Source organism: Anomalospiza imberbis, chromosome 6 (genome assembly GCF_031753505.1).
Source record: "Anomalospiza imberbis isolate Cuckoo-Finch-1a 21T00152 chromosome 6, ASM3175350v1, whole genome shotgun sequence".
In the NCBI taxonomy this organism is placed as follows: domain Eukaryota; kingdom Metazoa; phylum Chordata; class Aves; order Passeriformes; family Viduidae; genus Anomalospiza; species Anomalospiza imberbis.
The window spans coordinates 8504259-8530617 of NC_089686.1; the positions used below are offsets into that span (position 1 = coordinate 8504259).

The following is a 26359-nucleotide window of genomic DNA, read 5'->3' on the forward strand; positions in this document are numbered from 1 at the left end:
TTATTAAGGGCACTGTCCAAATGCCTCTTGAACACTGACAGGCTTGTGGCATTGAACACTTCTCAAGACAAGTCTGGTTTAGTGTTTGACCACTCTTTTGGTAAGGAAATGTTTCCTAATGCCAAGTTTGAACCTACCCTGATGCAACTTAGAACTATTCCCACACATCCTAACACTGGATACCAGGAAGAAAGAACTGGCACCTCCCTCTCCACTTCCCCTCTTCAGGAAACTGCACCACCACCATCCACCCTGCAACTAAAGCTGACTTTTCTGGGCCTCTACTGAGAGCAGAAGTCTGTGAGTCAGTGCTCATGGCCCAAGAGCTATCCTCTAAGGATTGTGGGGATATTCATGACCAACAAGAAATTAAGTGTACTCTGATATGGCATAAATGGTAGATTAAATGTTTTCTCAGCACCTGTATTAGAGCAACAAAGGTGTGTTTTATCTGGAACAACTGGGAAAGGAAAATCCTGGCAGGAAAAATGGCAGGGAAAAATGTGAACAGCTAACACTAAAGCTTTTGGAACAAGCTGGTGTCTAATGTCTAAGGTGACTGTGTGGTCATGTCAGTGCTCATAACCCATGGAGCCAGCTAGGTTCTGTCTTGCTGTTGTCTGCATTGCTTTTGCAGCATTGTAGCCACAAGGCACTGCACCAAGAGCTTCCAGAGGTGATCCTGCTGGGGGAGCAGTGCAGCAGCTCCTCCTGAAAGCCACCGCAGTAAAGCAGAGCCAATTTGCACACCTTGTACCCCCTCATCACACAGGTACCTGAGATGAGCTGATCAGAGGAGAGCATCCATGCTCAAGAGCCAAAACAGTGACCTTTTCTAGACATGAATAAACCAATACTGACAAAAATTTGAACAGCCTACAGTTAGACTAGAAAATCATAGAGTATCCTGAGTCAGAAGGGATTCACAGGGTCCAGCTCCTGGCTCTACACAGTACAGCCCCAAGAATCACACCACATCTCCAAGAGTGTATTTCAAATGCTTCTTGATGTGACAGCTTTCCTGGGGAGCCTTGCCACTGCCCAGCCACCCTCTGGGTGAAGAACCTTTTTCTAATAGCCAATCTGCCCAAGGATGATGCTAATAAATGCCACTGGAGGACCCAGGATACATTTGGTATATCCCTTAGCTTGAAGAAATCACCATCTAAATGAAAGACATAAGTAAGAGGTGAACGGTTAAGGACTATTATTAACCCTGTTTCATAAATACAAAAGTATTGAGACTCAAAGCCTGGTTATAATTTACATTATATTCTACCTTTCTAATAGAAAACAAGTAAATAAGAATCAAGGTATGAACAGGCTTCAAAAGCCCCACAAGTAACCAGGGAAATACTCCCAAGTTCCTCTTAGATCAAGTTCATTGTATTAATTATAAACTCTCCCCTCACCTTCCCATATGTAGAGGAAAACCAACAGTGATGTCAGTAGAGAAAACAGAAGAGCACTCTCCTAAGCATCCATTTTTCTTTTATAAGTGAAAACTTAACCCACCTGAGGTTTATATGGCCATAAGAAAAATTCTGCCAGCTTGTCCAGAAACTCTGTCCCACTGAACAACTAATCCAGCACTGTCAGATTTGAGCTCCCAAGTAGAAGAAAAGGAAGTTTTCTTCTTACTCCTGCCATATGTATCCCTGCCGAAACAGAAAACACAGCTTGGAGTGCCATCTAGAGGATGCGCTCCTCTAGAGAAAACTGTTTTGTTGGTGGAAGATGTAAGGTCTCACAAAGATTTTCAAGCTAACTCTAGTAAGGAAATAGGGTGTAAGAGCACGAAAAGCACCTGCATGTTCCTCAATATTTTGGCATGTATGTGAATACTCCCAAAATTTCAGTAATATCTGTACATGTAACTACATGTATTAAAAAATCTGCCACAGTAACAAGAAGCATTGATTTGTAATGATGGATAAGATACTCCGAGGAATCTTGGAAGTGTCAGAAGAGATAGCTAAGGGGCAGTCTGGAAACCGAAAAAAGGAACATTGATGGGTGTCATCTCTAAAAGTCCATATTTGTATGGGGATTTTTGTGTATGCACAGCCCTGGCAAGGCTCAAGGAGCTCCAGCCCAGTGTCACTCACGGCTGAAGCATGAGCCCTGCTCTCCTTTCCTGTCACCTCAGAAAGTCACCCAGGGCAGAGGTGTGGTGGATACGGATATCAGGCACCAGATGGCTCAGGGTTGTGGTCCCTGAGGGACTGCAGGAAGAAAGGCAGCCCAGAGACACAACAATGCTCAGCGCCAGCACCAGGGCAGCCCAGAAGGAGCAAGGAGGCTCTCCAAGCACTGCCCACAGTGCAGGTGGGATGTCCTAGCCACAACAGCACCCATATAACAGCTTTGCCCTGCTCCCCATCCTGTTTGCTGCACAAGACCAACACACAGACATCCAAACATCCCCAGACACTCAGGGCTCCAGGGCAGCTGAATTGGAAACTGGCCCCAAAGTTTAAATCCCAGGAATTCATGGTGAGGCAGCTAGCCTCAACACTTAGAAACAGGTAATCTCTAATTTCTTCAACCAACATTAATCCCTGCATCTCTAATTTCAAACTGCTTTTAAAAATCTGCCCTTCCTATTGTAGTTGATCCTATATATGGCTGAAATGTTAAGGTGGCCAGGAGTTTATTAAAAATGCTTAAATACATGTAAGCAAACACTGTTAATGGAACCTCTATGTTGAAATATATAGTTTCTAAAGATAAAATAGCAGAGCAATAATGATCTGTGTCTCTGATGTTTGCTTTAATACCAGACAGCTTGTCATACAACACTGTATCCATTTCATTAACTCTGCAATGAGGTAATCACACAAAAAAAAAATCAAACATCACACATTGACTAGTGGTTTTACAGGTAGAGTCAACTATCAGAAATTCTCATGTCACCAATGTGGATGCCACGAGGAAGCGATTTCTCTGACAAAGACAAAAAGAAGATAATTCCTTGATTTGCACGTAAACAAGATTAAAATTAATTTTTTTGTTTCTATTTTAAGTGCACATTTCAATTCACTTCAGGGTCTGCATCCCAGTTACAGTCTTTCTGTCCCTGCACATCTTCCAGATTCACTGCATATTTGGAATTCCAGTCTCGCTCAAAAAGATCTTTCAGCTGTTCCTGAACAGGTTGTTGCCTTCTTTGCAGGTTGGTTGAATTCTGTTTGATAATTAGACCCACACCAGCTGTATCAGTGAAGTAGTTTTCTGACCAATTGGAAGTCCCTGTGCAATGGAAAAGTAGCTGATTAGAAAACATTCATTTCCCAGTGTTCTGTTTGAGCTCTGGGCTTTGTTGATTTGCTCTATGACTGCAAATCTCATTAGGACCAACGAGGCAGCAAAAATCAGGTCACCTCCTTCTTATGCCAGACCTCAGGTTTTGAAAACTTGGTATTAACTGCAACCCTGAAGGTTCATAACCTTCTGATTCATTACAGCCTGTGACAGAATGCACAAATCTACTCATAAACATGGTAATAAAGTGCAATATTTGAGTATTAAGAGAAGTAAAAGCCAGTGTTTGACATGAGTTTCAGTGTTTAAAGAAAAAAGTCTTTAATTTACTTAATTCTCTTCACTTGTTAAAGGAAAACAAAAGGAGAAACTGGACTCCTGATGAATAAACCCTCAGGAGCTGTTCTGAGCTTGACATGGAAAGCCTGCTTCTAAACCAGGCAAAGCTGGAAATCCAGCCTCAGACATTGTCTAGGGCTCTCTCCAAAGCTACCTCAATTCAGAAAATCAAGCACTATGAACAATACACATTTTATCACTTACGCACTTCCCCTCGTGATTACCTTAGCCAGAAAAATCTGTCAATTCCAGAAGGTGCTTAGGCATGAAAACAAATCATCTGCATATCTGCCTTCAAGTGTAAAACAAGTTATTAAAGTATTGAAGGCAATTGGAGCTGCAAACCCTCAGCCAGTTGGAAGATCAGGCTATTTGCTGGTGTGTATTGCTGGGAGGATGAGCTGGCTGAAATGACAGAGCACTTTCACATCTCCTTTTTTGAGGGTTCCTAATAAAAGAATAAAATGTAAACACCATCCCAGCTTTCAGGAACAGCGCACAGTTGACATTACTGTTTTCTCATTTCCTTTCCTAGAATTCTGTTCAACAAACAGTGCATAGAATTAATTCCTCCCAGCAGTTCCTTTATGTTAAAGCACTATAATGTTATATACTGGAGCACCAGCTATCCCTGTGTCATTCTGAGCACACAGGCTGTGAAATTCCCGCTGTGCTTGTCACAGGCTGTGCACTCAGCCTTGTCATGCTCTGCTCCTAATGGTTCACAATCATATGAAATAATCTCTTACTGAACTTGATCTACATTATTTTCTCCCCTTCATATCTGTACTTCTTTACCTAGGACAAACTTTGATTTTTATGGCAAAATGAGGTATTTTTTGGTACTGCAGTCTCAGTCCAGTACATCTGGAGATACTGTAAGTATTTGGAATAATGGAATACATACCGATGTAGGCTACTTTATCAGTGACCATATATTTGTTGTGATTCACTCTCCCATGAGGAATGTTTGTGTGATTCAGAACAGGAACAATGAAGAGTTTCTGGAGGGGGAGAAATTAAAAATATTAACACAAATACTAGAGTGAGGAACAGACGTCATGATTGGACAGTGCATGTTTTCTATAGTTTCAAAGAATAGAAGAGTATGGGAAGAAGAAAAGAGAACATACTGCTCTCTGTTATTGAATAGACCGTAAAAGAAATTTTACTTCTATCCAAGAAAATTAGCAAATAATACTTCCACTATACATAAAACTGGATAAGCAATTAAGATCAGATACAGAAAATGTTTGCCTCACAATGTTCCATTAGTGGCACAGCTATTATCATTACAGGGCAGACAATAAAATGCAGTTTTAGGCAGCTGTTTAATAGATTGCATTTACCACTGATTGCTGCTCTTATTTTGTGTGAGAATGGGCTGATCACAGACACAAGGGGTACTGTAGGCAACTATAATGCCTAACTTTTTGTTTTAACTCTTACCAAAATCTACATTTCCCTTTTTATTTTTTTTCTGAAACTCACTCCTCCTTCTGTGATATTTCTCTGTTGTGATTACTGCATCATGTTGGGAGCATCCACACTCCACCTAATGTATTCCAGCCTAATGCCTATGACCTGTGTGCAATATTTAGTGTTCAAAAACAGATCTATCTGCATAGGCAGACAGCAGAGCTATCCATTTAAAAAAAACTGATACCAGTTAGACCAATTTAATATATGCCATGCAGGAAAAGGTCTCTGAGAGGAGCACTGAGTTATCATATAAACTGTTACTGTCACAGTGCTCAGCAAAAGCAGCTGCCTGGATAATGTCTCAAGTGCCACAGCCAGGCACATACCTGATATCACTAGTAGCTTGAAATAGCTGCTTCCTGAAAGATTATATATTGCCCTTATTTTCACTAAAATGGGAAGCAGTCGCTGCAAAAACAGACAAACTGCTTTTCTAAAAGCTAACATTTGTACGCACAAACAGCAGCTTATTCTCAGAAATCAGTGTGGGGCCATGTCCTCAAGCTGTCTTTCCAAAATCAGGTTTCATATTCATACCACGTCGACACTGATGTGGGCAGGTGGATTGTTGAGAGCACGCAGGGACCTCAGATAGTGGAGCATGGCTGGGTCAGTGTATGCCCAGCAGCTGACCAGGAGCCGGACTTGCACTCTGTGGTTGAAAGCCGCACGTCTCAGGGCATTGTCAATGGCTGGCCAGTATCTGCAGAAAAGGAGGGGTGTGCAAAAAGGGATTTTTTTTTTTTCACTAGAAAGCTGTGAAGTTAAACTGAGACTACGAGTGATGATGCACAGATGGGATTTCTGTTGTCTAGTAAGTGAAACACTTGTGGCTCCCCTGGAGGTACAAGCAAGGTTTCTGCCTTCTACCAAGTCTGTTCTTTTCACAGAACGTGTTTTGAGACCTCCAGACTCTGCCAAATTGGGGTGAAATTCATCCAAAAGTTTAAAGCTTAGTAAAGTGCACATACAGATACACACACAGCATGGTGCCACCATACTTATCTCCTTAGGAAACTAAAGATAACAATAGCAACTCCAGGGTTAAGCCAGTTCATACAGCACAGAGTAAACAGGGCAGTACAGAGCCCAGAGGAAAGTCTAAGAACCATCTTGCAGAATATGGCTTTTTCAGGCCCCTGGAGATTATTTCCAGCTTCTGCAGTGGTCCTGTGCCATCAGCGAGCGTGGGCAGACTCTATCCCTCTCCACCTCTCCCCATCCTCATTGTGTGTGCCCAAGGTAATGGACACAGCTGTGCTCTCCATGTTCCCTGAACATGGGAAAATCCGTTTTCCTGACACTTGTGTTGGCTGTAGCTATGGGGAACATTTTTAACATCCTTCACCCAGCTACACAACACTAAGAACTGAACAGTGTGCATTCCAGGGCTGGTAACTCCAAACACCCACGTGGCATTTTCATTGTGTAGATCCTGACAAATGCTGCACGGAGGGAGACAAGCATGTTTAGTACAGATTGGAGGGCTGATACAGAGAGAGGTCCAGCATTTGCTCACAGTCCCATGAGCAATGATGAATTAATTTGCCTAGCTTAATCCTTTTGGTCCTATGTACAAAGGCCTGAATTCTCTAATCCTCCCCTGTGCATCGTCCTATTGCGATCAATGGCCTGGCCACGTGCTCTGAGGCTCAGGCTTGACTTATAGATCCTGAAAAGCTTGGAAAATCATGCTATTTGAAATGCAATTTTTGAATGGTTTCAATTTTTAAAATATATCAGTTTCTAGTTGATTAACACTTAGGCATTAGACAGCAGCTTTGTTCCCTCTGCCTCAGCTGCTGGAGGAACCTAACCTGAACTAATCAGCGTCAATTCATGGCACTACAGCTGGTTGCTGTGGAGATAGCCCGAGGCCCTGTGCCGCTTTCCCTGGGCCTTTCAAACTCTTGTTTGCATCTGATCAGCCCTAGATGTCACAAACTGTGGATTAAGCCTTCAGATGAAGAATAAGGCATATTAATGCACTCAATCCTAAGGGGGAAAAGAGACTTTCTGGGAACTTATTTCCCAGAAACTCAATTGTATTACATATAAACTTAAAATCCTCTGAGGTGTTTGATTTATAAAAGATATCCTCCAAGTAGAGGCTGGTCTCAAGATTTTGTTTCTTGGACAGTAGAATTATCTGTGTCGATTATCCTAAAATCTTCCCCATAACGCACCTATGCCTCAGCTGAACAACAGAGGCTTTACACAGTTGTGACAGAGGGACAAAATACATTATATCATTCTGGATAAATGGCAGTCTAGCGCTTACCCTATTCCACAAGACATGTTGCACATAATTCTTTCACTTGAACTTCTTTCTCATATTATTTTGGTGGCTGGAAAACTCAGAAATGATGTAAGCAGATAATTCAGAGCCCTTGGCTGCAGATGAACTTCCCAATTCAAGCATATCTAAGAGGATTTAGGAGTCTTAGTGCTGCCCCATGACTAACTTTCTGTGCTGCTCAGGTTTGGGTTCATGTGCAGAGCCTGCATAGTTCTGCTGTAGCCTTGGGCAGTCTCTGGGACCATGGCAGTGGTTCACCACACGCAGGCTCAAGGCCAGGATGGAGCTTTGAGCAGCCTGGTCTAGTGAAAGGTGTCCCTGTCCATGGCACAGGAGGGGGAGGAAGGAGGTGGTCTGTAGCCCAAACCATTCTGTGATTCTGTGATCACTCCAGATCACCACTATCACCTTATCTCTGAAGCTGTTGCTGGAACTTAGATGGAATTATTAAAAACAAAACAAAAACCTCAAGAAAAAAAAAAAAACTCAACAACAGCAACAAAAAAACCACCAACCCCCAAGCAAACAAAAACCCCAGAAATTTCTTTTAGAGGCTGTTTCAGCTCTCACTGCAAAGGTCAGGAGAGTCAAGAACTACCCTCTAAACTATTGGTCAAGTGCATCAAGCAGGAAATAGAGCAGGAAGTCAAGACTCTTCAGAAGTAAAGGACAGCAAGAAAGAAAAATGGGAGCAAGAAAGGAGAGCACAGCAATGTTTTCTCTGAAAAATCTGATGTCACATATATTTCTGGTGTTTCCTTCCCTCTCTCAATTCATAAAGCTGCTGTGTTGAATTTTGGAGGACACTGGACCTGACTGTCCCTAGTATGGCATTTCACAGCTTTTCTGCTGTGTGTAGAGCACCGGAGGGTGCTCTAAAACACCAGCAAAGCACACAGGTATTGGTAATCATCCTTCCTGCAGCATCAGGACTGGAATCACAGAATCCTAGAATTGTTAGGTTCTGGAAAAGACCTTCAAGATCATCAAGTCCAACTCTCAGCCCAGCACTAGCACCATGTTCACCACTAAACCATGTACTCAAGTGCCATATCCATCGAATTTTTAAACACTTCCAGGGATGGTGGCTCCACTGCTTCCCTGGGCAGTCTGTTCCAATACCTGACAACCATATCCATTAATTTCTTTTTCCTAACATCCAACCTAAACAGTCTGCAGGATGGTTGTGAATGCAGAACAAAGCCTCTCTCCATTCTGAATATTTGTATTGCAGAAGGAGAGGAATCATATATTTTCTTTAAATAGTACAAGTAGCTGATTTGCTCAGGATTAAAAATGTACCTTTTTGGTTGAACAAAACGGCTGGTAGGGAAATATTCCATAACAGAAACATAGACAAACTTCTGTGCCCGACTGATAATACTGAGTATAGCAGAGAGGTCATGGGTGCGACCTTCTGGACAAAATGCTGGAGGGGAAGCCTGTAAAAAAAAAAAAAAAAAAAAAAGCGTAGATCAGTGATTTTTTTTTTTTCATTTCAGACTCCTGTATGTTAAGATCTGTCTAGTTTTCATTAAAATATCACAAAGCACTTGAGATGGACCACCATCTTTCCTTGTGCCTTCCATATCCTGCTGGGTCAGACACTTATGGATATATTGAGCCTACAGGTGGTTAAAAGAGACCTGCACGCTGTTCCTGCCATACAATTTGACAGCTTATGCTGGGTTTATCCCTATCCTTTGAACAGTTCCAGAGAAACCTAAGGAACAAATTATTATCCACCTGGAACACAAGCAACTGAGGAGGACTGCTGAAGAAACTTTCCTGCTCAATCCTTAAACAGTTTACAGTCTGTCATATTATTTTCAAACATACTTACAGAAAAATAGGTTTCTGTCAAGATTCCATTAAATTCTACTTCCAGAGGCCAATGATTGTTAATGTGGGTTGAATAATTAAGAGGCCAAGGCTTTGGGATGGTAGCATTAGGATATCCAACATCCCAGTAGGTACTAAATGTTTTCCAGAGGTCTTGAGCCAAACAGCTGCAGTTATACATCACAGCACCAAACTCCTTCACCTGCAAAGAGAGCAATCTGTGTCACAGCCCCAGAAAGAGCCACCTCCAGGGGTTTCTGTGCTGTTTCTTATGCTCTGACAATATTTTACATCATTATGATTTTTCTCTGTTATCTGCTAGGACATGAATTTTCCCCCAGATTTTTGAATACACAGCAGCAGACGTTACCTGAGATAAAGATCTCCAGTCCATGTTTGCACTACCAATATATATGTGTTTCATGTCTACTATCCAGAATTTGCTATGCAACACTCCTCCTGTCAAACGTCCAAAATCAATCTTTTTCACATGAGCCCCTGAAGAAAGACGGAGAGGGGGAAAAAAGAGTTGAGATACAGCATGGAGTTGGTTCTTCAACAGCCAGAACACATCTGCATGTCTGACTCTTGCAGGCAGTAACAGCTACCAAAATTTATAAGCACTCATTCCTGGGAACACAGTAACTTGAAAAAAAAAAATATGCAAAATGTGAACTTCCAGAAAATCCTAAAGAGCATTGCAACACGAAAGAAAGCATGAACTAATAAGCAAATGGTGCTTGTTCTGTGAACCCATTTAAGCACTACATCAGAACAGGCCTTGGAGACCAGTTTCCCACAAATGCCTTTTTGCAATACAGAAGCTGTGAGTGGATCACTGAAGGGAAGTAATTACCTTTTTCCTCTAAAAGCTCAAGGTCCCTTGATTTTGTAGCCAGAGTTGGTGAACTTGCTGCAATATACAAAGAGACATTCTCTGCAAGTAACCTCTCAAACCTCTGCAGAATATCTTCACCCTGTGTGGTACATTGCTATTTTTTATATTTTGTTACAGAAGGTGTAGTAAGATATATGCAAGGGCAGTGTTATTAATGGGTACTTCCTTTGAAGAACCCCAGCACAAGGAAGGTCAGAATTTTCACCTATTTCAGTCTAACTTGACTGAGGGAGGAAAGTTGGAATGTTGCTTCAGAACAGCATGGAAAACCTTCCTGGATTTGCAGGAGGAGTTAAGCAATGTCTCTGGGAGACAGACCATACAGCCAGCCTGTCCTCTACCATATGGACATGAGGAAAAACAACCACAGACGTGCTTGCTGTGAATTTTACCTTACCTGCTTGGAGGAGGAGTCATTGACACCAATATCCTTCCCAGTAAGAGACCAATAGTAAGAAGCCACGTGCACTTTTTCCTGGGCTAGATCAAGCAGTCTCATCCAGGCTTGGTACAAGGGTTTGGCTGCAGTGCTGTTTATCTCGAAGGGTAAGTCATAAGGAACATTTTCCACGAGTTCAAAGCTGCAATGGCAATTTTGTATTGTGAAGCAAGCGACTGTGCCCCCAGCAGGACACCAAGCACCTGTCAGGGCACACAGTTGGCCATGCTGGGTGTCAGCCTCCACAGCAAACAAGATGAGCTGGACCAACAGGCTGGGAGTGCTCTCTACCCCTATTTTTTATAGCCAGGCTTATATTGCTGTACAGCGACCTCCCCAGTTCAGCAGAGTGGTTTCTCAGTAGCCATTCTGAGCTTTTTATGTTACCACGCCTAAGATGTGGAGAAAAGCAAACCCCCATAGCTGGATATTGCTAGGGTACCCTCTTCACCCTCTCCCAGCACAGACATTCCCTGCCCCTTCAGCCTCTGAGAAACCACTGCTCTGCCAGCTGGTCACTCTGCTGTGACAGAAAAGGAGGATGGCTGGAGGTGGCAGAGGAGGAAATGAGCTGAGATGAACATACAAGCATAGGACTGGGAGAGGAGCTGTGACACTGCCCCTGCTGTCCCTCACAGCAGGCAATTACCAATTATCCAATGCCTAAACAGCACCCCCACTGTTCCCAAATTAGTGGTGCTTCATCACTTATGATACAGTGGGAAGAGAATAAAACCGTGCTGATATTATCAGTAGTGTAACTGGTGATGACTTCTCCACGTGCCATCAAACCTGACTCACCTGCAGGAGTCATTGGATCTATTGGTGCCCTCCTCAGTTTTTGTGGTTCTTGGGAGATCTCCATAGAGTCCTTCTTCCTCTGGGAGATCTCTGTACAGTCCTTCTTCCTCCTCCACCTTTCTGTAAATGCTGACAACTGCTGCTTCTTCTCCATCAGCATCAACTGTGCTGTCCAGACTCAGGAAGTAAAAAGCCATCAGGACAAGACCGAGCATCAGAATTGCCCCTAAGATTTGAAACTAGAACAGAACCCAGAGAGGAGAAGATTTAAGTGATCACCAAGGCATTGATGCACCAGCTAATGGATGACAACCTATGCAGGTGAATAAATCACAATCTTTGAATAGGACATCTGCTTGCAGCTACTGCCAGACAGTGTTCTTAGGTACAGCACTCAAAGTGAGGAACAACTGTTCAAGGTCTGCTTGGCCAGGACCCTGAGAAGCCTGATCTAGTTGAAGATGTCCCTTCTCTCTGCAGGGGGGTTGGATTAGATGACCTTTAGAAGGTCCCTTTAAACTGAAATGAGGTGCAGTGTGAAGGACCAAAACTTGCTTAAATTATTCACATTGAAACCCCAAAACTGGGGAAGAAAAGTAAACAGAGAGAAAAGAGAATATATTGAAGAAAGGAAATGCTAAAAAACAAAAGAGAAAATTCTGAAACTAAGTGAAAACAATAAAAGCCAATGAGACGACATGACATGCAGGGAAATGGACCAAAGCTTGCCCAATTGATCCTCATTGAAATGGCAAGATTTCTGTCCCTTTCCTGAAAGGAAGAATTTCATTAAATTTCATGAAATCTTGAAATTAGAGAATCAAGAGGAACGAACACTCTGGAAAGGAAATATGATCAAATAAAGTGGAATTGGGGGGAAAAAAAAGAAAATTTGGAAATGGATTAGTGTTGGTTTATGTCATGACTGTGATTTTAGTTCCTTTTTTTGGTTTAATTTTTTGTGCCAACATATCAATCCTTTGTTTTTTCCCCAAATTTTGTGATTAATTTGTCATTGATTAGCTTTATTTTAGCACAGGACCAATGGATGTTCAACAAAATTTCTACCAAAATCAAAATAGGGAAATTTCTAACACAAGGTTAGCTGTGGGATTAAGCCAAGCATTACCATAAAAAGGAAATTTGTGTTGTCAGGAGAGAAAAAAACAGGCAGAAAGTGTCAGAGGCAGAAAGACAATTTGTTGTTTCTGAACATGTTCTGGTTTTGTTTTAAACCTCCCTTAACTGAAACTACACAAATCTCATTTATCCATGTGCACAGTATTCCCATGTCATTCTGGTGTGGTGAGTTAGTTCCATTGCCCTTTTGCTGCACTTTCAGGTTTTTTTTTTTCCTGAATGTAGATGAAAAAAAACCAAAAGTAGCCTGGCTACCTGGTAGCTTCAGATCTGTAGTCCAGCCACTCACATGCTGAAAATTATAGCATCAGGCTCTAAATGCTGCCCTGTGCCGAGCAGGAAAAGACAACCAGCCACGCATACAGATCTATTTCCCCTCAGTAATTATCATGCCTGGCTCCCCATGGCAATTGGTGGGAGCTGGAACCATCCACCACCCTGTGATAGGCAACATGGACTTCAGAGCTGAGCTTCTGGGCTTCCAGGCAGGAGAATTGAGTCTGGGGGTGGTCGTGAGGCTGTAGCCATAAATCTGTGCTAAATCAAGCACATGGGAAAACCACTCAGAAACCACTTGCCTCTGAAAGTTTCTATTTCAGTTTCTATGTGGATAAATACACATAGAAGAAATAAATTTCTTGCTTTTAATCTTCCCTGCTTTGCTCAAAATCTACAGGGATGACATGGATTTCAGGCTGTGATTTCAACAAAAAAATCATCTTTAAGCTATCTACTTAAATTTTTGCCCTCTGGCTTGTTCTCCACCTTACCACAAAAAAAATATCTCACACATTTTTAACAGATCCACATTTCATCACATGAACACGTTAGCAAGACTTAGACAGGTTTTAGAAGACATTTCTAAGGTAAGAAATCTATTTTGAAGTCACATCATGGCTGTCACCATGCTATACACTGTGATGTCCAGGTACTCTGGGCATCTGAATAAATGAACAAATGAATACATGAATAAATGCTGTGCCAGTGCTGGAAGTGAGGCTGTTTGTATGAGCATGGTTTCCTTGTCCCAAGCCAGACTGAGCTGCAGGATTTATCTCCACATTACTCCCTCTGGGCAAGGTTTGATCAGTCTACCAGATACATCAATGAGGGTTTTGTCACTCACTTGTTTCCAAATAGGATTGAAATCTACACAGATTTCTAAAATGGCCAATAAAATCATTCTTCTTAACCTGTTATTTCTTTTCAGAAGTGTCAATACAATCTCAGCTCTTGTAAGCAAATGTGGTGTTTCCCAATAATTACCGTTTTGACGTCTTTTTGATTGTTCACGCCTAATTTCATGTTGGAGGACTCATTAAACATCAGGGATGTTTTTAATGCTTTTTTCACAATCTGAAAAACAGAAATGTATACAAGGGGAAAAATAAAGCTTTGTGACAACATTTGTGTACAGTCAATTACAGACAAAAAGTGCAGGTTACTGCCACTGCTTTAAACAGTGCTCTGAGATTTGAGTATGGATCTGTGCAACATGTTCCCTGTATTATGGGTCTTGAGTGACATTAACAGATCCCAAAGTGACAGAGAGCCATGTCCCCACAGTTTTTCCCCAGTCCTGTCTACACACAAAAATCCCTGCAGTAATTAATGTGTAAACAACTGCATCGCTGCCTCTTCCAGCCATCCTTCAACACCCACTTTTGTCCTGTTGCAAGTGAACATATTTGCCAACAAGCAGTAATTAAAAGCAGAAGCAGTGGGTGATAATGTGCAGCATCAGTCTCATCCTGCGTGTGACTCTGTCAGGCTTCTGCTCTCTTCCTGTGCCTGTGAGTTGTCTTCAATGTCAGTGTCTCTTCCAGAAGTGACTCTGTTAAGGGGACAGGGACCATGCTGAAATACAAACTCCCCTTCTCCCCTCTTGCAGTCATGACTCTGGAAAATAAGTTATCTTCTTTTCCTTCTCAGGCAGTATTTCTCCAATCTTGTGTTACCATCAGCAGAGGCAACCATAAGAGCAAATATCAAAATATGCCAATATGACAGCAGATGGCCAGACAGGGGGAGTTGGCACTTGCCTATTTAACCTTCTCAAAAACTTGACAGTGGGTCATGAATCATCCCAGCATTGGCAGAGGTGAATTTACCCCACAGGAGCCTGATGACACTTTTCATTCTCAGAAGCAAGAAGCAGATCCTGGGGTACAGCAGATCTCATAAGGTGCTACCAGATGATCCCTCCACCTGTCCAGTCCCTGAACTACTGCTTCTGACCCCTGAGCCACGGGGCTTTTGTAGCCTGGAGGATGAACCTGCTGCATTGGATGTGGAGCTGCTCTGTGGGTGGCCACACTCAAACAAGTTTTACGTAGGAAGGATCCTGCCAGGTTTGTCCCATCCATCTTGCCCTGTGTTCACAGCTGTTGTCACCTGAACTGGGTGAGGTTACGGTGTCTGCCCTCCCCCAGCGGTAAAGCAGCATGGCCATCCACGCTCCCTGCTGCTTCCAGCTCCTGCCCACTCCACCTTTCTGTATGGATGCTGTGGCTGCATGGAACAGGCAGGGGGTGGACACAGCCCCAAAGGCTTCTGTGGGACTCGACTCACAGGTACTGGTGGGGCTGAACCAAAGGGGTGGAGGATGTCTTGGAAGACAAGGGAGGTGGGTCTGAAACAGTGACTTAGGGAATGCAGAGAGGGATGTGGAAAGGGAGGGCCTGTGGTTAAAGAGCAGGCGAGAGAGAATGACAAAGATGTAAAAGGTGGAGAAGGAAGAAAAGGTACAAACACTCCTGCTTAAAAGCAGGACCGGAGCTGCATAGAAAAAAACCCTGTTTCCACTTGAGGACCTGCTTGTTGTTATCAGCTGCAATCACTACAGCAGGGCTCACTTCCCAAAGCAGTTTTACTCACACTTTTCACCGTCACTTCTGTTTGCTGCCCCAGGCTCAGCTGCAAGCTTTTCCACTAGAAATAGTTACAAATGCTGGCAGGTAAGCATCCATTCTCCCAGCCCTGGAGAAATGTAGTGGCTGCCAGCAGTGAAGGACATTTGGCCATTCCCATGCCTCTGAAATCCCAGTTCATGTTTTTAGCACAATATAAAGACCCACTGCCATACCCCAAAGAGCTGACAGCCCAAGCAGATGGCAGGATATAACCCACCACACAGAGAAAGGTGTGTGACAGCAACACACATGAGAGGAAATGGTCACACTCCAACCCAGAAATCTTCGTGGGAGGAAAGGGAAGAGACAGCAAGATGTGAAAGAGTTGGGTAGAAAGTGAGGCAAAGGCATTTTAAAGGAGGAGAAGAAAGGCATCTGACAAACAGCAGCAGCCCTTCAGGCTGGGCCAGGAGAGCCCACTGAGGCTGCAGGTCACACTCTACAGCCTGTGACGTTGGCACAGCTGCCCAGTCAGCTGGGCTGGCCAGGAACAAACAGCCACCACGAGTGTTCTCATCACAGAACTGGAGCTGAGAGGCCTCCCTCTGGCTCCCTTGTCCCTCTGGCTCCCAAAGTCACATCTGGTGACCCAGGCAGTGTCTTGGTAAGAAACTGCAGGTGTCAGTGCTACTAGAGCCACATGATGGCCTCAGATGGATGGAGTTTACCAGAAACAACTTGTTTCACTTCTCTTTTCAGCAACAGTTACAAAATGTCTTCCAAAAGCAGCATTTTTCTCAAAATACGAAGGTGAACAGATTTCATATGTGCTGTGATAGAATCATCTACCATTCTGTTCAAACAAAGCCCTTCTTGATGTTTTTGACTGGTGACAGGTTGAAGTCCCACCTGCTTTACAGAAGTCATGAGAACTGCTCTAAAACAGTTTAATTTTCAAGAAGGGAAACATCACAGACACAACCAGAATTCCTAAGAATAATATTGTAGCTAGTCAGCAATCAACTACAGCTCCCTGGAAGCTTTCAGGGCTCTACCAGCTGCCAGTTTCAATGACTGAATGAAGCTCATCCAAGAGCAATAAATATAAGCACTAAGCATTGCTTCACAGGCTGGGACACCAGCTAGTACCAGTCTGCTGACTACCCACAGGACACTGCTGCTTATAACATTAAGGTTGCTTTCTCCTTGCCTCTGAAATACCTCTTGGTACTTTTCTCCACCAGCAACAAATTGTGTCAGACTTTGAATTTCAAACACAAGAATGTGATTTTTCACTATACCAAATCCTCCCCAGGAGCTGTTTGAAGTTCCTCAGATGAACAAGATGCATTCATCTCTCCATGGCCACCCCCCAGCCCTCTCAAGATGATGACAAATGTACTTACCATCCTGGAAGGTCTCCTCCTGTGTGGATGTCCCACTGTACTCTGATGTTACTCCCAGCCTTATGTACAAAAGGCAATACTCATGCTCTGTCAGCAAATTTGTTTAGGGTTCTTCTGGTTTTTTTCCCCCTCCTGCTGTAGATCACTTCCTCTTAGACACTGAGTTTCACATGTACTGACAGAGTACTAAGTTATCCTCCAGTTGGTGTGACCCAGTTCTTAAACCCCAGATCCTGATCTTCACAGGTTTGCCATAACTTGCTCTGTTGGATGGCAAAGCTCCCACTCAGTGGTAGAAAGTCAGAGTCCATATCAGCATGAGAAGACACTGGTTGGAAGGACTGCTTGGATTTGGTGCTGTTAGCAGCCCAAACGTGGCTCTATTTTCACTGCATTATTCTTAACCAGAAGCTTCATTTTAAGCAGGCAAACAAACCCTCCAAAACAACCTCTCTGCAAAGTTTTTCTTAAAAGCACAAACACGAGGGAGCAAGCCAGCTCCTTTGAAACAATGCAGACGTCATCTTGACCATGTGGCATTTGGAATTTGCAGTTGAGGGGTTATATCTGACATTGAGTTTGGGGCAGCTTCTAAGAAATTATGCCTTCTATAAAGATCCAAAGGCTGCACCTCAGCCAACACGAATGGCTCTGGGAACGCTGCTACTTTTCTCCAGGCAGCCTCTTGTTCCTACTGAACCCAAGGATGCAGTTCCCTAGTGCAGTACCAGAGGAAGGATGCTGTAAGGAGTCAATGGAGAGACAACTTGGAACACCTTGTTTAGGCTTTAGCACACCTTGTATTATGCTGCTGAAGATAGAAAAAATAAGGAGCCAGAGGATAGGTCTGATACAACAGGAGCCGGGATAAGTCTGGCTTTCCCTGGGAAACTGCAAGTGCCATGAGTCCTCTGCTTCCCTCAAGACCAAAACACAAGCATGAAGTCAAAGAAGCCCAAAAAGTAATTAGTGGAGCAGATAGGACACCTCTTGCCCAGCCACCTCACTCCTGAATTTACTGCTATGCACAGAGCACTTATCATGGGAGCCATCTCATCTGGATTTACAACAGAACTTAAAAACAAAGCAAAGGCTGCTGCTGTCCCTGTAGATCCAAATCACCAGAAAGCTGGAGGCAGGATCTGCAGCCAATGAAAAGAGGTCCAGAAAGCCACCCCTGCTAAAGATCCAAATCACCCCCAGGAAGTGTCCCTGGCCCTCGATGACTTCAGAGGCTGAGCATTCCAACTAAATATTTCAGCTAAGCTCCTGCTTGTGTGCAGGACTGAAATCCTGGCATGAACTATGTCAGCATAAGTCACAAAAACTCCCACTGACTTCAGGATCAAACCACACAGGCAGCAGCACCTTTTTATGAAGTTCAGGATTTATAATTTATTTCTCCAATATCACAAGTTCAGTTTAAGAGGGTTGTATCAGAGGAAAAGCAGCTTCCAGGAAAAGGAATGCTCTGTATTTCTCCTCTTTGTCAGCTCTCTAACCACTTGCAGCACTGATAAATTCCATTGTCCTCCTCCATTGCAGCTGCAAAATCCTGGTTTCCTTCTCATCTGATCTCACATACCAGCGCAACCGTTCTGCATTTCTGTTCTTACTAACAGTGTTGTAGCTATGACAGCTTCAGGATGGAAGAGGGTTTATGGGTAGAATATGGTTCTATTTGACCAATTCATGCAGCTGGGGGGAGGAAAGAAAAAAAGAATAGCAAGTTTTAGAGCAAACAGGAAATTTTCTTTATTCTTCCTCTTCCCCATCTCTCAGACAAGGCTCCTTCTGCCAGTTGCTCTGGCTGACTTGCCACCATCCCACATAGAATAAATGCATCTCTTGCTGTACGGTTGGGTGGCACTCTGTGGTTAACATATTCCCTCTAAAAATCATGCCTGGACTTCCAGTTTGTTATAGGGTGCATTAAAAGATACAGTGGAGGAGCTTTTTCTGCCTGTGTGGGAGGTTTGCTAAGAAGAAACTGCCAGTTTAACACATTGTCATCTCTGAGAGCTAATTACAGACAAAAACATCAGTACCACTGCAGAGATTACTACAAAACTACAGTTTCTGTTTCATGAGAACAAGGCTGGGCTGCAAATACCAACAGCTGACAGAAGGATAGGAGGCAGGAGTAGTCAAGGTCTGTACAAAAGAAAAGAAAAATGCTCTATTTATACTTTGTGCCAAAAGATTGTATATTTAAACTAGCTGGAGGGAGGGGGGGGGGGGTGGGGAGGAGGACCCAAAAGAAATTATTTCAGGTTTAGAACTGGGAAGTAATTCAGCTGACAAGCCAAGGGAAAATTTCAAAGTCCAAATAAAATTGTGATTTGTTTGGAAGTATTTTTCAAGATTTACTCAGTTTCCACTTTTTAAAATATTCAGTAAATTCACTAAGATATCTGGCCATGGACTTGAAATATTTAACTTACATGGAATAATTTTCTTCAGCCTAAAATTAAATACTGAATGCCTGCCAGCCATGTTTTATTTGGAAAAAATATTTCAGTTGAAAACAAATAAATAAAGCTGTGATTCATACAGCACAAGAGACTGCAGAGTCCTTTGCTGTCTCAGTCTTGTCACCCATCTTTTGTAACACTCACCCTCCAGTCACACACGGGAAAGATGAATTGCAAGTATTAGGAAAATACTTCAGTGTATACTGTGTTGAATGTATTTTCTGTTATAAAAATTGTACTCCTTCTCTTCTTTCTGTGGTTATTGCTCTGGCTGAATCCAAACCTCACGCAGGCCTCTGGATCTCCTGTTTGGGAAGTGTCTGCAGGTGCCAGGTGGATGTTGTATTTTGGGTTGTTTGGTGGTTTTTTTCCCTTCCTGTGATTTGAATGTTGACAGAAGCATTTAGTGTTGAACATACCATTTCTGGCACCAACTCTTTTGGCAAGTACAGTATTTTCTGTTCAGAGGAGAAAAGGCTTAATCAAGGTAGAGTCCTAATGAGTGCTACTTTCTTACATTCATTGTTCTTGGCTTCTCTTGCTCAGCCCACATCACTCACAGAGCTCAGCAGCCAACCCACTAAAATAACACCTTTTCCAGGTAACTGCACAGGGAGCTCCTGTGTGCTGGTGCTCAGAGTCTTTGCAGGGTTGCATCCAAATGGTTGCACCCCATTACAGAAAGCAGCACTCCTTCAGGCAAACTGCCCACTGCTGCCCCTCACCAACCCCACCTCACCAGCTGAGACCTGCAGGGCTTTGCTCTTCAAAGCCCAAGGATGTCCTGGCTGAGAAGGACATGGTGCTCTCTCACCATCACGTGGGCAGAACCCAGCAGATGAGGGTCTACCGCTGGATCTTCACACAACATCCAAAAAAAGAGAACCTGCCTCCTCCAAAGAATTAAAAGGTTTGTTCTGAGAAAGGATCCTGAAACCCTGCTCAAGGCAAAGCATTCTGGTGTTGCCTGCTATGCACACGTGGAAAATTAGGCTCTATTTCCCAAAGCAGCTGAGGATGTTGGAGAGCCAGGCTTGCAGCTGAAGGCTCAGCAGGAAGATGCACAGAGGAGATCATTACTTTTCCCATCTATCCTTTATTTTTCAATTCTAGCAGCTTTCATTATGTTGCAAATAGTTTTGGCTACAGTTCCACTGCCTCTTATGTTTATTCAGTCAAAATGTTAAAAAATAATGAAGTGGGTGCACTATTGATTTCAAAAGGGCCCTTTGCACAGCATCCCAACTCAAACACGGCTCCATACTGTCAGGGAAGCCTGGGGAAAGGCAATATTGTCAGTGTGCAATGCAGCCCTGCATTGTAGGCAACACAGAAAACCTCTGCAGACACAGCACACAAATGAAGCTTCAGAAGGCTTTTTAAGAGAGGTGTTAGATTTATTGTTTTTTAAATACAAAATCCCTCCCTAAAGCTTTCAAATGTCAAAGATTTCCATACGCAAGTATCTAACAGAAAGGTAACAAGGGGATGGAAAATCTCCCAGTGATTCTAGTTAGGGACTAGGATTTTCTTCCTCTTTCTGTTTTAGTTATTGCTGGCAAACAACGCCATGTTTTCATCAGCTGCATGTGTTCTGCTTCTTACAGGAGCTATGCTAATGCAGAGTCTCACGTGGCACCAGGCAGCGTGGGGGAGGTTGAAGGCAGTGCAGAGAAGGAGGAATTAACATTATTTCTAAAGTGCCAGGAAGGATGCAAAGCTCAGACAGTACTGCAGGAGGGAAGGAGGAAACTGGTGGAATGAAGGAAAACATCAAAAACTATTTCACAGACACATAACATATACATCTATATACATCTATATATACATATATATATATATATATATCTCTAAGGTGAGAGCAAAAAAAAAAAAAAAAGCCTAATAATGTATCTGCAATCACATACCTCCTGGGGAAGGATCACTTCCAGGCTGGATTCAACCACCATGTTAATCATGGCAATGAAACAAAACAGCACTAAAATTTTAAAAAAGTTATCACCATAGAATACTGAGATGTGGTTCCTTCATGTTAAAGGTACTTAGGGCCTTAAACCCCAGAGGTTCTGGGGGAATAAGGGGACTCCTGCTCTTTGGAGAGGGATCTGCCCAGCCATAGGTGTCACCAGGACTGATCCAGCCATGGTCTGAGTCTTCAGTTGCTGACCATTCTGTCATTGCACTGCAATTAACACCAGTGAGAACAGGCAGTTAAAACAATCCATCCACCAAACACACATCCTCCTCCAAATTAATGCACAAGATGCAGCATCACTGTCACATGATAAAAGAATGATTTATTAGAGCAACTTTATGATAAAATTATATAAAATAACATTTTGGTTTTTTAAAGACATCCACAATATCACCTTGAAACAAAATGTACAGATACTGCCTATAATCCAAACAAAAATAAATTACAGTTCCAAAAAAAAAAAAAAAAAAAAAAAACAAAAGTGGAAAGAAAACAGGGCAGAAGAAACAAATCAAAATTATACACAGCATTTCAAGAGGGTGTGGAAAAGAGAAAGTCATTAATCGATTCAAGTTATACAAACGTGTTTCAGCTTTACTCTCAGACAGCTCAGCTTGCATTTGTGTTGCATGCAAATGGAATGATCCAGTGAACAGTTCAGAACAGCAGAATCAGCAGCATAACAACAGCAGAGAGTGAAATAGGCACAATTCAGCACGGGGCACACTGAAAGTGAACAGGTAGTTCTGTCTGGTCTTTGCAAAAGTTATACACATTTACCAACTTCAAAAATAGCTAGTGTGATCTGCAAAACAAGAAAAAACTAGTAGAGTCTCGCACTTAAATACTTTACACTTTTTTATCTTTTTCTTTTTGTCTCCTTTTTTGTCAGTAGGCTGCATGTAAACATTCCACTAATTGTACCTTTACTAAAATACTCAAAGATGATGCAGATGTTCTTTCCTCCTGGAGCATGAGCACAACATGACACCACCACAGATCCAGCTGGGTCCTCACTCCCGAAGCTCCTACACATCCTTACAAGAATTTACATTCACGCCATCAGAACAGAATAACAGGATTTTACATTTGAAAGCGTCAAACTGGAAAGTTTTCAAGTATAGTGGAAGAGCTGAGGGCTGGGATTTTGGAAGGTGCTCAGGGCATCAAGCACCCAAAGCATATGGAAAATCCAAAAGGACCTGAGCACTTGCTTCCCCAAGACTTCGAAAATCCCACCCTTGGTTACATTGCTTTAGTCAAACACAAAACACACAACAGCAAAGTGGCCCAGGAGTGACGCACAGGGCAGCGTCACCCCTGCCAAGCTCAATGCAGGGCCCATCCACAGCTCATGCGAGCCAGCAGGAATCTCGTGCGCTGATCCTGGGCCCCCCAGATACACGTCTACACATGGGTCAGGTTCACATTGGAGTCACACAGGCATATTTCCATGGTTGCATACAGTACTGCTTGTAAGAACCAACAATCATAGGAGTGGATAGCTCTTTGGCTTATCTGGAGCAGACAAGTGCAAACCACAGTACTTCAGAAGCAGTGAGCACAAGAAAAAATATGTTGCGTTTCATCGTTGACTAGCAAAACCTTTTCAAATGCAAAGATCCAAGAATGAGCATTGTGTCAGGACACAGAAGCATTTTACAGTTTGGCTGAGTCACAAATAAAAGAAATCAAGCTGTGCATCCTCCCTGCCTTCACACACTCATTTACAAATTATCAAGAGACACCGATTGTTGCATCCTCATTAGTCACTTGAAGAGGTACTGTATTTTGCAGGTTGATTTAATTGATGCAAGGTGTCTGTGGGCTTGCTCTCTCTAGTTCAGAACAGAGCAACCAAGGGAGAAAAATCCCTCCCTGATGTGTTCAAGAATCAAAGAAGAATCAAGCAATTTTCAAGTGAAAGTAAACAGAAGTCCCATCAAGGACACATTGCAGAGAAACAGAATCCACTTGCGCATAGCCATGAAGATGTGGAAATAACAAATAATCAGAGAAGTCAGATGTACATCTTAGTAATTCACTTGCCTCTACAGCAAAACTGAAACTAACAGCAACACCTTATCTGTGAAGGTCCTTCAACTCCTAGTGAGTTGGGGTAGCACCTGGTCAGTTCAAACCCTAACTAAGAAGGGCTTGAAAAATTGTGTCTCATATGTCAGGAATGATACCACCACTTATGATATTCACCAAGGACACAGTCAGGTATTTCAATAAAAGACAGATCAGGATCAACATGAATTAACACATTCAGATAGTGCGTATATTACAGGCAGAACAACGTCAAGGGCAAATTCTTTTTATTCTGCATTCATCTATGTGAAATCCAGCAGATTTCTTCATGGAAGGGCATCTCCACACAAGCAGATGAGCTTATAGTCTACTGGAAATCTCTGAAGGATATCTGCACCTACTATTTACCAGCCAGCATCTTGCAGGCTCAAAAATAAACTAATGATGTGTTGACATACTCCTATTCTGCGACCGATCTTGTCTCTGCTGAAATTGATGGAAGGCTCTCACTGGCTCCACCAGGAAAGCAATCACCTTCTTCACTAGTAAGGTTAAACACTTTGTGAGCACCCCTATTTATTTAAATTATTTTAACAGGTTCCCACTGTTACAACATCCTAGCAGAAAAGCTCAGGTAACTACTGAAGCTAACTAAGGAATCCACTACTCACCCCAAAATATAGAGTCAGCACACAAGAAGCAGTCAAGCTTGGGAAACCATTTTCACTGGTTAAACTACATACTGTATGAGGGCAAAGTGGAACTCATCTGCTCACCTTTCCCAGTAAAAGTATCCTCCACAGCTACAAAAGAATTTCGTTACCCGATTACTATTTGTTGACCTGGAAGAACGAAAAAGGAATCGATACAAGACAGAAAAAACTGGGAGCAAACACATCTGGAAGAGATCCCCTCAAAACCAAAATTTTTGCTCTTAAAGCAACAAAAATTGCTTAGTGTTTTGCAGTTTAACACAGAGACAGAATAAAAACCCCAAGTTTTGTTAAATAAGAAATTGCTCAAACAACTGTACAAAATGCTTAGTGTTTCTAGGATTATAACGGACCAAAAATTAAATCCAGAGATAAAAATCCCAAACGTACCAAGTGCTTGACACTGTTGAATAGTTTCTGAGGAACACCACAATGGTGGCCTTCGCAAGCACTTTTGCATTGAAAAAAAAAATTCATAACAGAACTAGCCATAAAGGTGGAGCTACATCAAAGCCATTATTTTTTCAGTGCTGTCAAGTGATTGCACTAGTTCACAGCAACTGTGTAATTGAGTTTATTCCATGAGCCATTGGAACAGATGGTTTTCTTTGCAATTGGGTAATTGCAAACATCTTAGTCTTTGGCCCAGCCAAGAGCACTTGTAGCTCATTACAAAAAGACGGCATACTTAAATTAAAAAAGAAAAGCTGCTTAAAGACAGCATTTGTACCAAAATCATGAAAATTTGGCAAGCTAAATTGTAAAATATAACTTTGTACCTACCCCAAACTTTGGGTCTGAAATATAATCAAAAATAGTAGCTGTATCAGTAGTCTTGACATTCATACCATTATTAACTTTTATACTTTCTCAAGAGAAAAAACAAACGGGTTTATTCTGTCTTGTTTTGGTTTTTGGACTGAAAAACAGATGCACAACTTCAGTGTGGTTGCTTTTTTATGACTGTTGAAAGGAAATCTTACACAACTGCAGTAAAGGTTTCTATCAGAAACCCATGATATTGCACAATTGTTCTGTTGGATTTGCAAGTTGATTCCAACAGAGTTGTAATGCTTCACTTGTACACTTCCAAAAAATTCAATCAAATAAAACCCAAACAAATATACTACCAATAAAGTGTGTTGTTTTTTTTTTCAAATAGAGCCTCATTACAACTGAATAGTTATAAACAGGCCAATGCAAGAGCACTTTAGCCTCAGCAGTATTGAATGGAAAATATGCAAAGCCTGTTTTCTTATGGCACACTGGAATAATAAATGAGTACTTTAGCAAAAATCAGTTTTGCCTCTGTGCTGAGTATGTGCTGCTCCACAGTGCTAGTCTTGTTTAAAAGGCATACACAGACTTTCCATTCACCCTCACAGCATAGATTTTTCTTTTTTGTGCAACATGTTAGCAATCTAAACAACTGCTCCACACAAACTGTCCACAAACCACTCATACACAATACTAATGCAACAGTAGATTACAGTATAACAGCAATACAAAATATTGTATCAGATCACATATTTCTCTCCATCTGGAATGAAATTCGACTCTTGTAAGCTAGAAGACCCACAGTTCGATTTCTGAGCGTAGTTCCTCATCTGTGCTAGGGACAAAGTCTCCAGTGTGGACCCAGAATTGTTAGCAGTCCTGACTTTAGTGGCTGTAGATTGTTTAGCAGCAGAAGATGCTTTGTTACTGGCAACTACATCCAAGTTTCCAGTAGGGTCAATGATAGCGTTAATGACTAGGAAAAAAAAAAGAGACATAAACACATTAGCAGCAGTCAGCGAAGTTTCCAAACAGAAGTTTGCTGCCTTCATTTTGAAGGCAGAAGAACTGTAAGCAGTACTTTCATTCATTTTAGTCAGGTTATTTTCCTCATTAGTATTTTCAGGTCTAAACAGCTTTAACAAACAAAACCTCTCCCAGACTGTAGAGATGTGGACTCTCAACTTTCTGGTTAAATTGGAAAAGACAAACTACAGCTGGCAAATGGCAAGCTTTTAGCAGGAGCCCAGAATCATGCCTGGATGTTTTTACATGCCTTTACTACGCTTTTAGATGATGCAAGAGTTTGTCTTGCTTTTTCTAATGCAAAGATCTAGGTGCAAAATTCAAGTCCAAAAGCATAGCACAGCTTATTGGTTGAAAGAGCTGATAAATACCATTTCATCAGAACAGTCCTGCACCGGTTTATCTTATGGGAATATGCTAATTACCACAAACAAAGCATTTCCATAGCAACAGCTTCTAAATTTCAATAGTCAAAAATCTTCCTAAAAACTGGCAGTATAAAGATAAATCTACAGTTAATTGCCTATGCACTCATCAGACAGCACTGTGGTAACAGCCTGAACTTCTGCATCCTCTCCCAGCTTCCACTAACCAATCA

At 42.3% G+C, this 26359-nt stretch overlaps 2 protein-coding genes across 7 annotated transcripts in view; both read right to left on the minus strand.

Annotated features, from left to right (window-relative positions):
* Window positions 1–2638: 2638 nt before the first annotated feature.
* Window positions 2639–16903, minus strand: PLD4 (phospholipase D family member 4). Of its 2 annotated transcripts, XM_068192238.1 has the most exons (11): window positions 16763–16903; window positions 13771–13860; window positions 11365–11603; window positions 10522–10705; window positions 10083–10203; window positions 9597–9724; window positions 9228–9428; window positions 8687–8826; window positions 5623–5788; window positions 4511–4607; window positions 2639–3252 (listed from the first exon to the last, which is right to left on the minus strand). In XM_068192238.1, exons 1-11 carry the CDS (start codon window positions 16763–16765, stop codon window positions 3035–3037), a joined length of 1587 nt encoding a protein of 528 aa, XP_068048339.1. In that variant the 5' UTR covers window positions 16766–16903; the 3' UTR covers window positions 2639–3034. The 2 variants fall into 2 exon arrangements, with proteins under 2 accessions (XP_068048339.1, XP_068048340.1); XM_068192239.1 differs by lacking the exon at window positions 13771–13860 and having other exon boundaries at window positions 16763–16902.
* Window positions 16904–21513: 4610 nt separating this feature from the next.
* The window catches only part of CEP170B (centrosomal protein 170B), a 58967-nt gene continuing 54121 nt past the window's right edge, over window positions 21514–26359 (minus strand). For all 5 annotated transcript variants that reach the window (XM_068192245.1, XM_068192242.1, XM_068192244.1 and 2 more), the window contains one exon: window positions 21514–25711. In XM_068192245.1, coding sequence (XP_068048346.1) covers window positions 25476–25711 — 236 coding nt within the window. In that variant the 3' untranslated portion in view covers window positions 21514–25475. The remainder of the gene's footprint in view (window positions 25712–26359) is intronic.

Coding starts and splice junctions, on each gene's coding strand:
- PLD4 (XM_068192238.1), bottom strand. Junction 10,706..11,364: donor AGATCCAATGACTCCTGCAG/GTGAGTCAGGTT, acceptor TTGCCATTGCAG/CTTTGAACTCGTGGAAAATG. Junction 3,253..4,510: donor TGATAAAGTAGCCTACATCG/GTATGTATTCCA, acceptor TCCATTGCACAG/GGACTTCCAATTGGTCAGAA.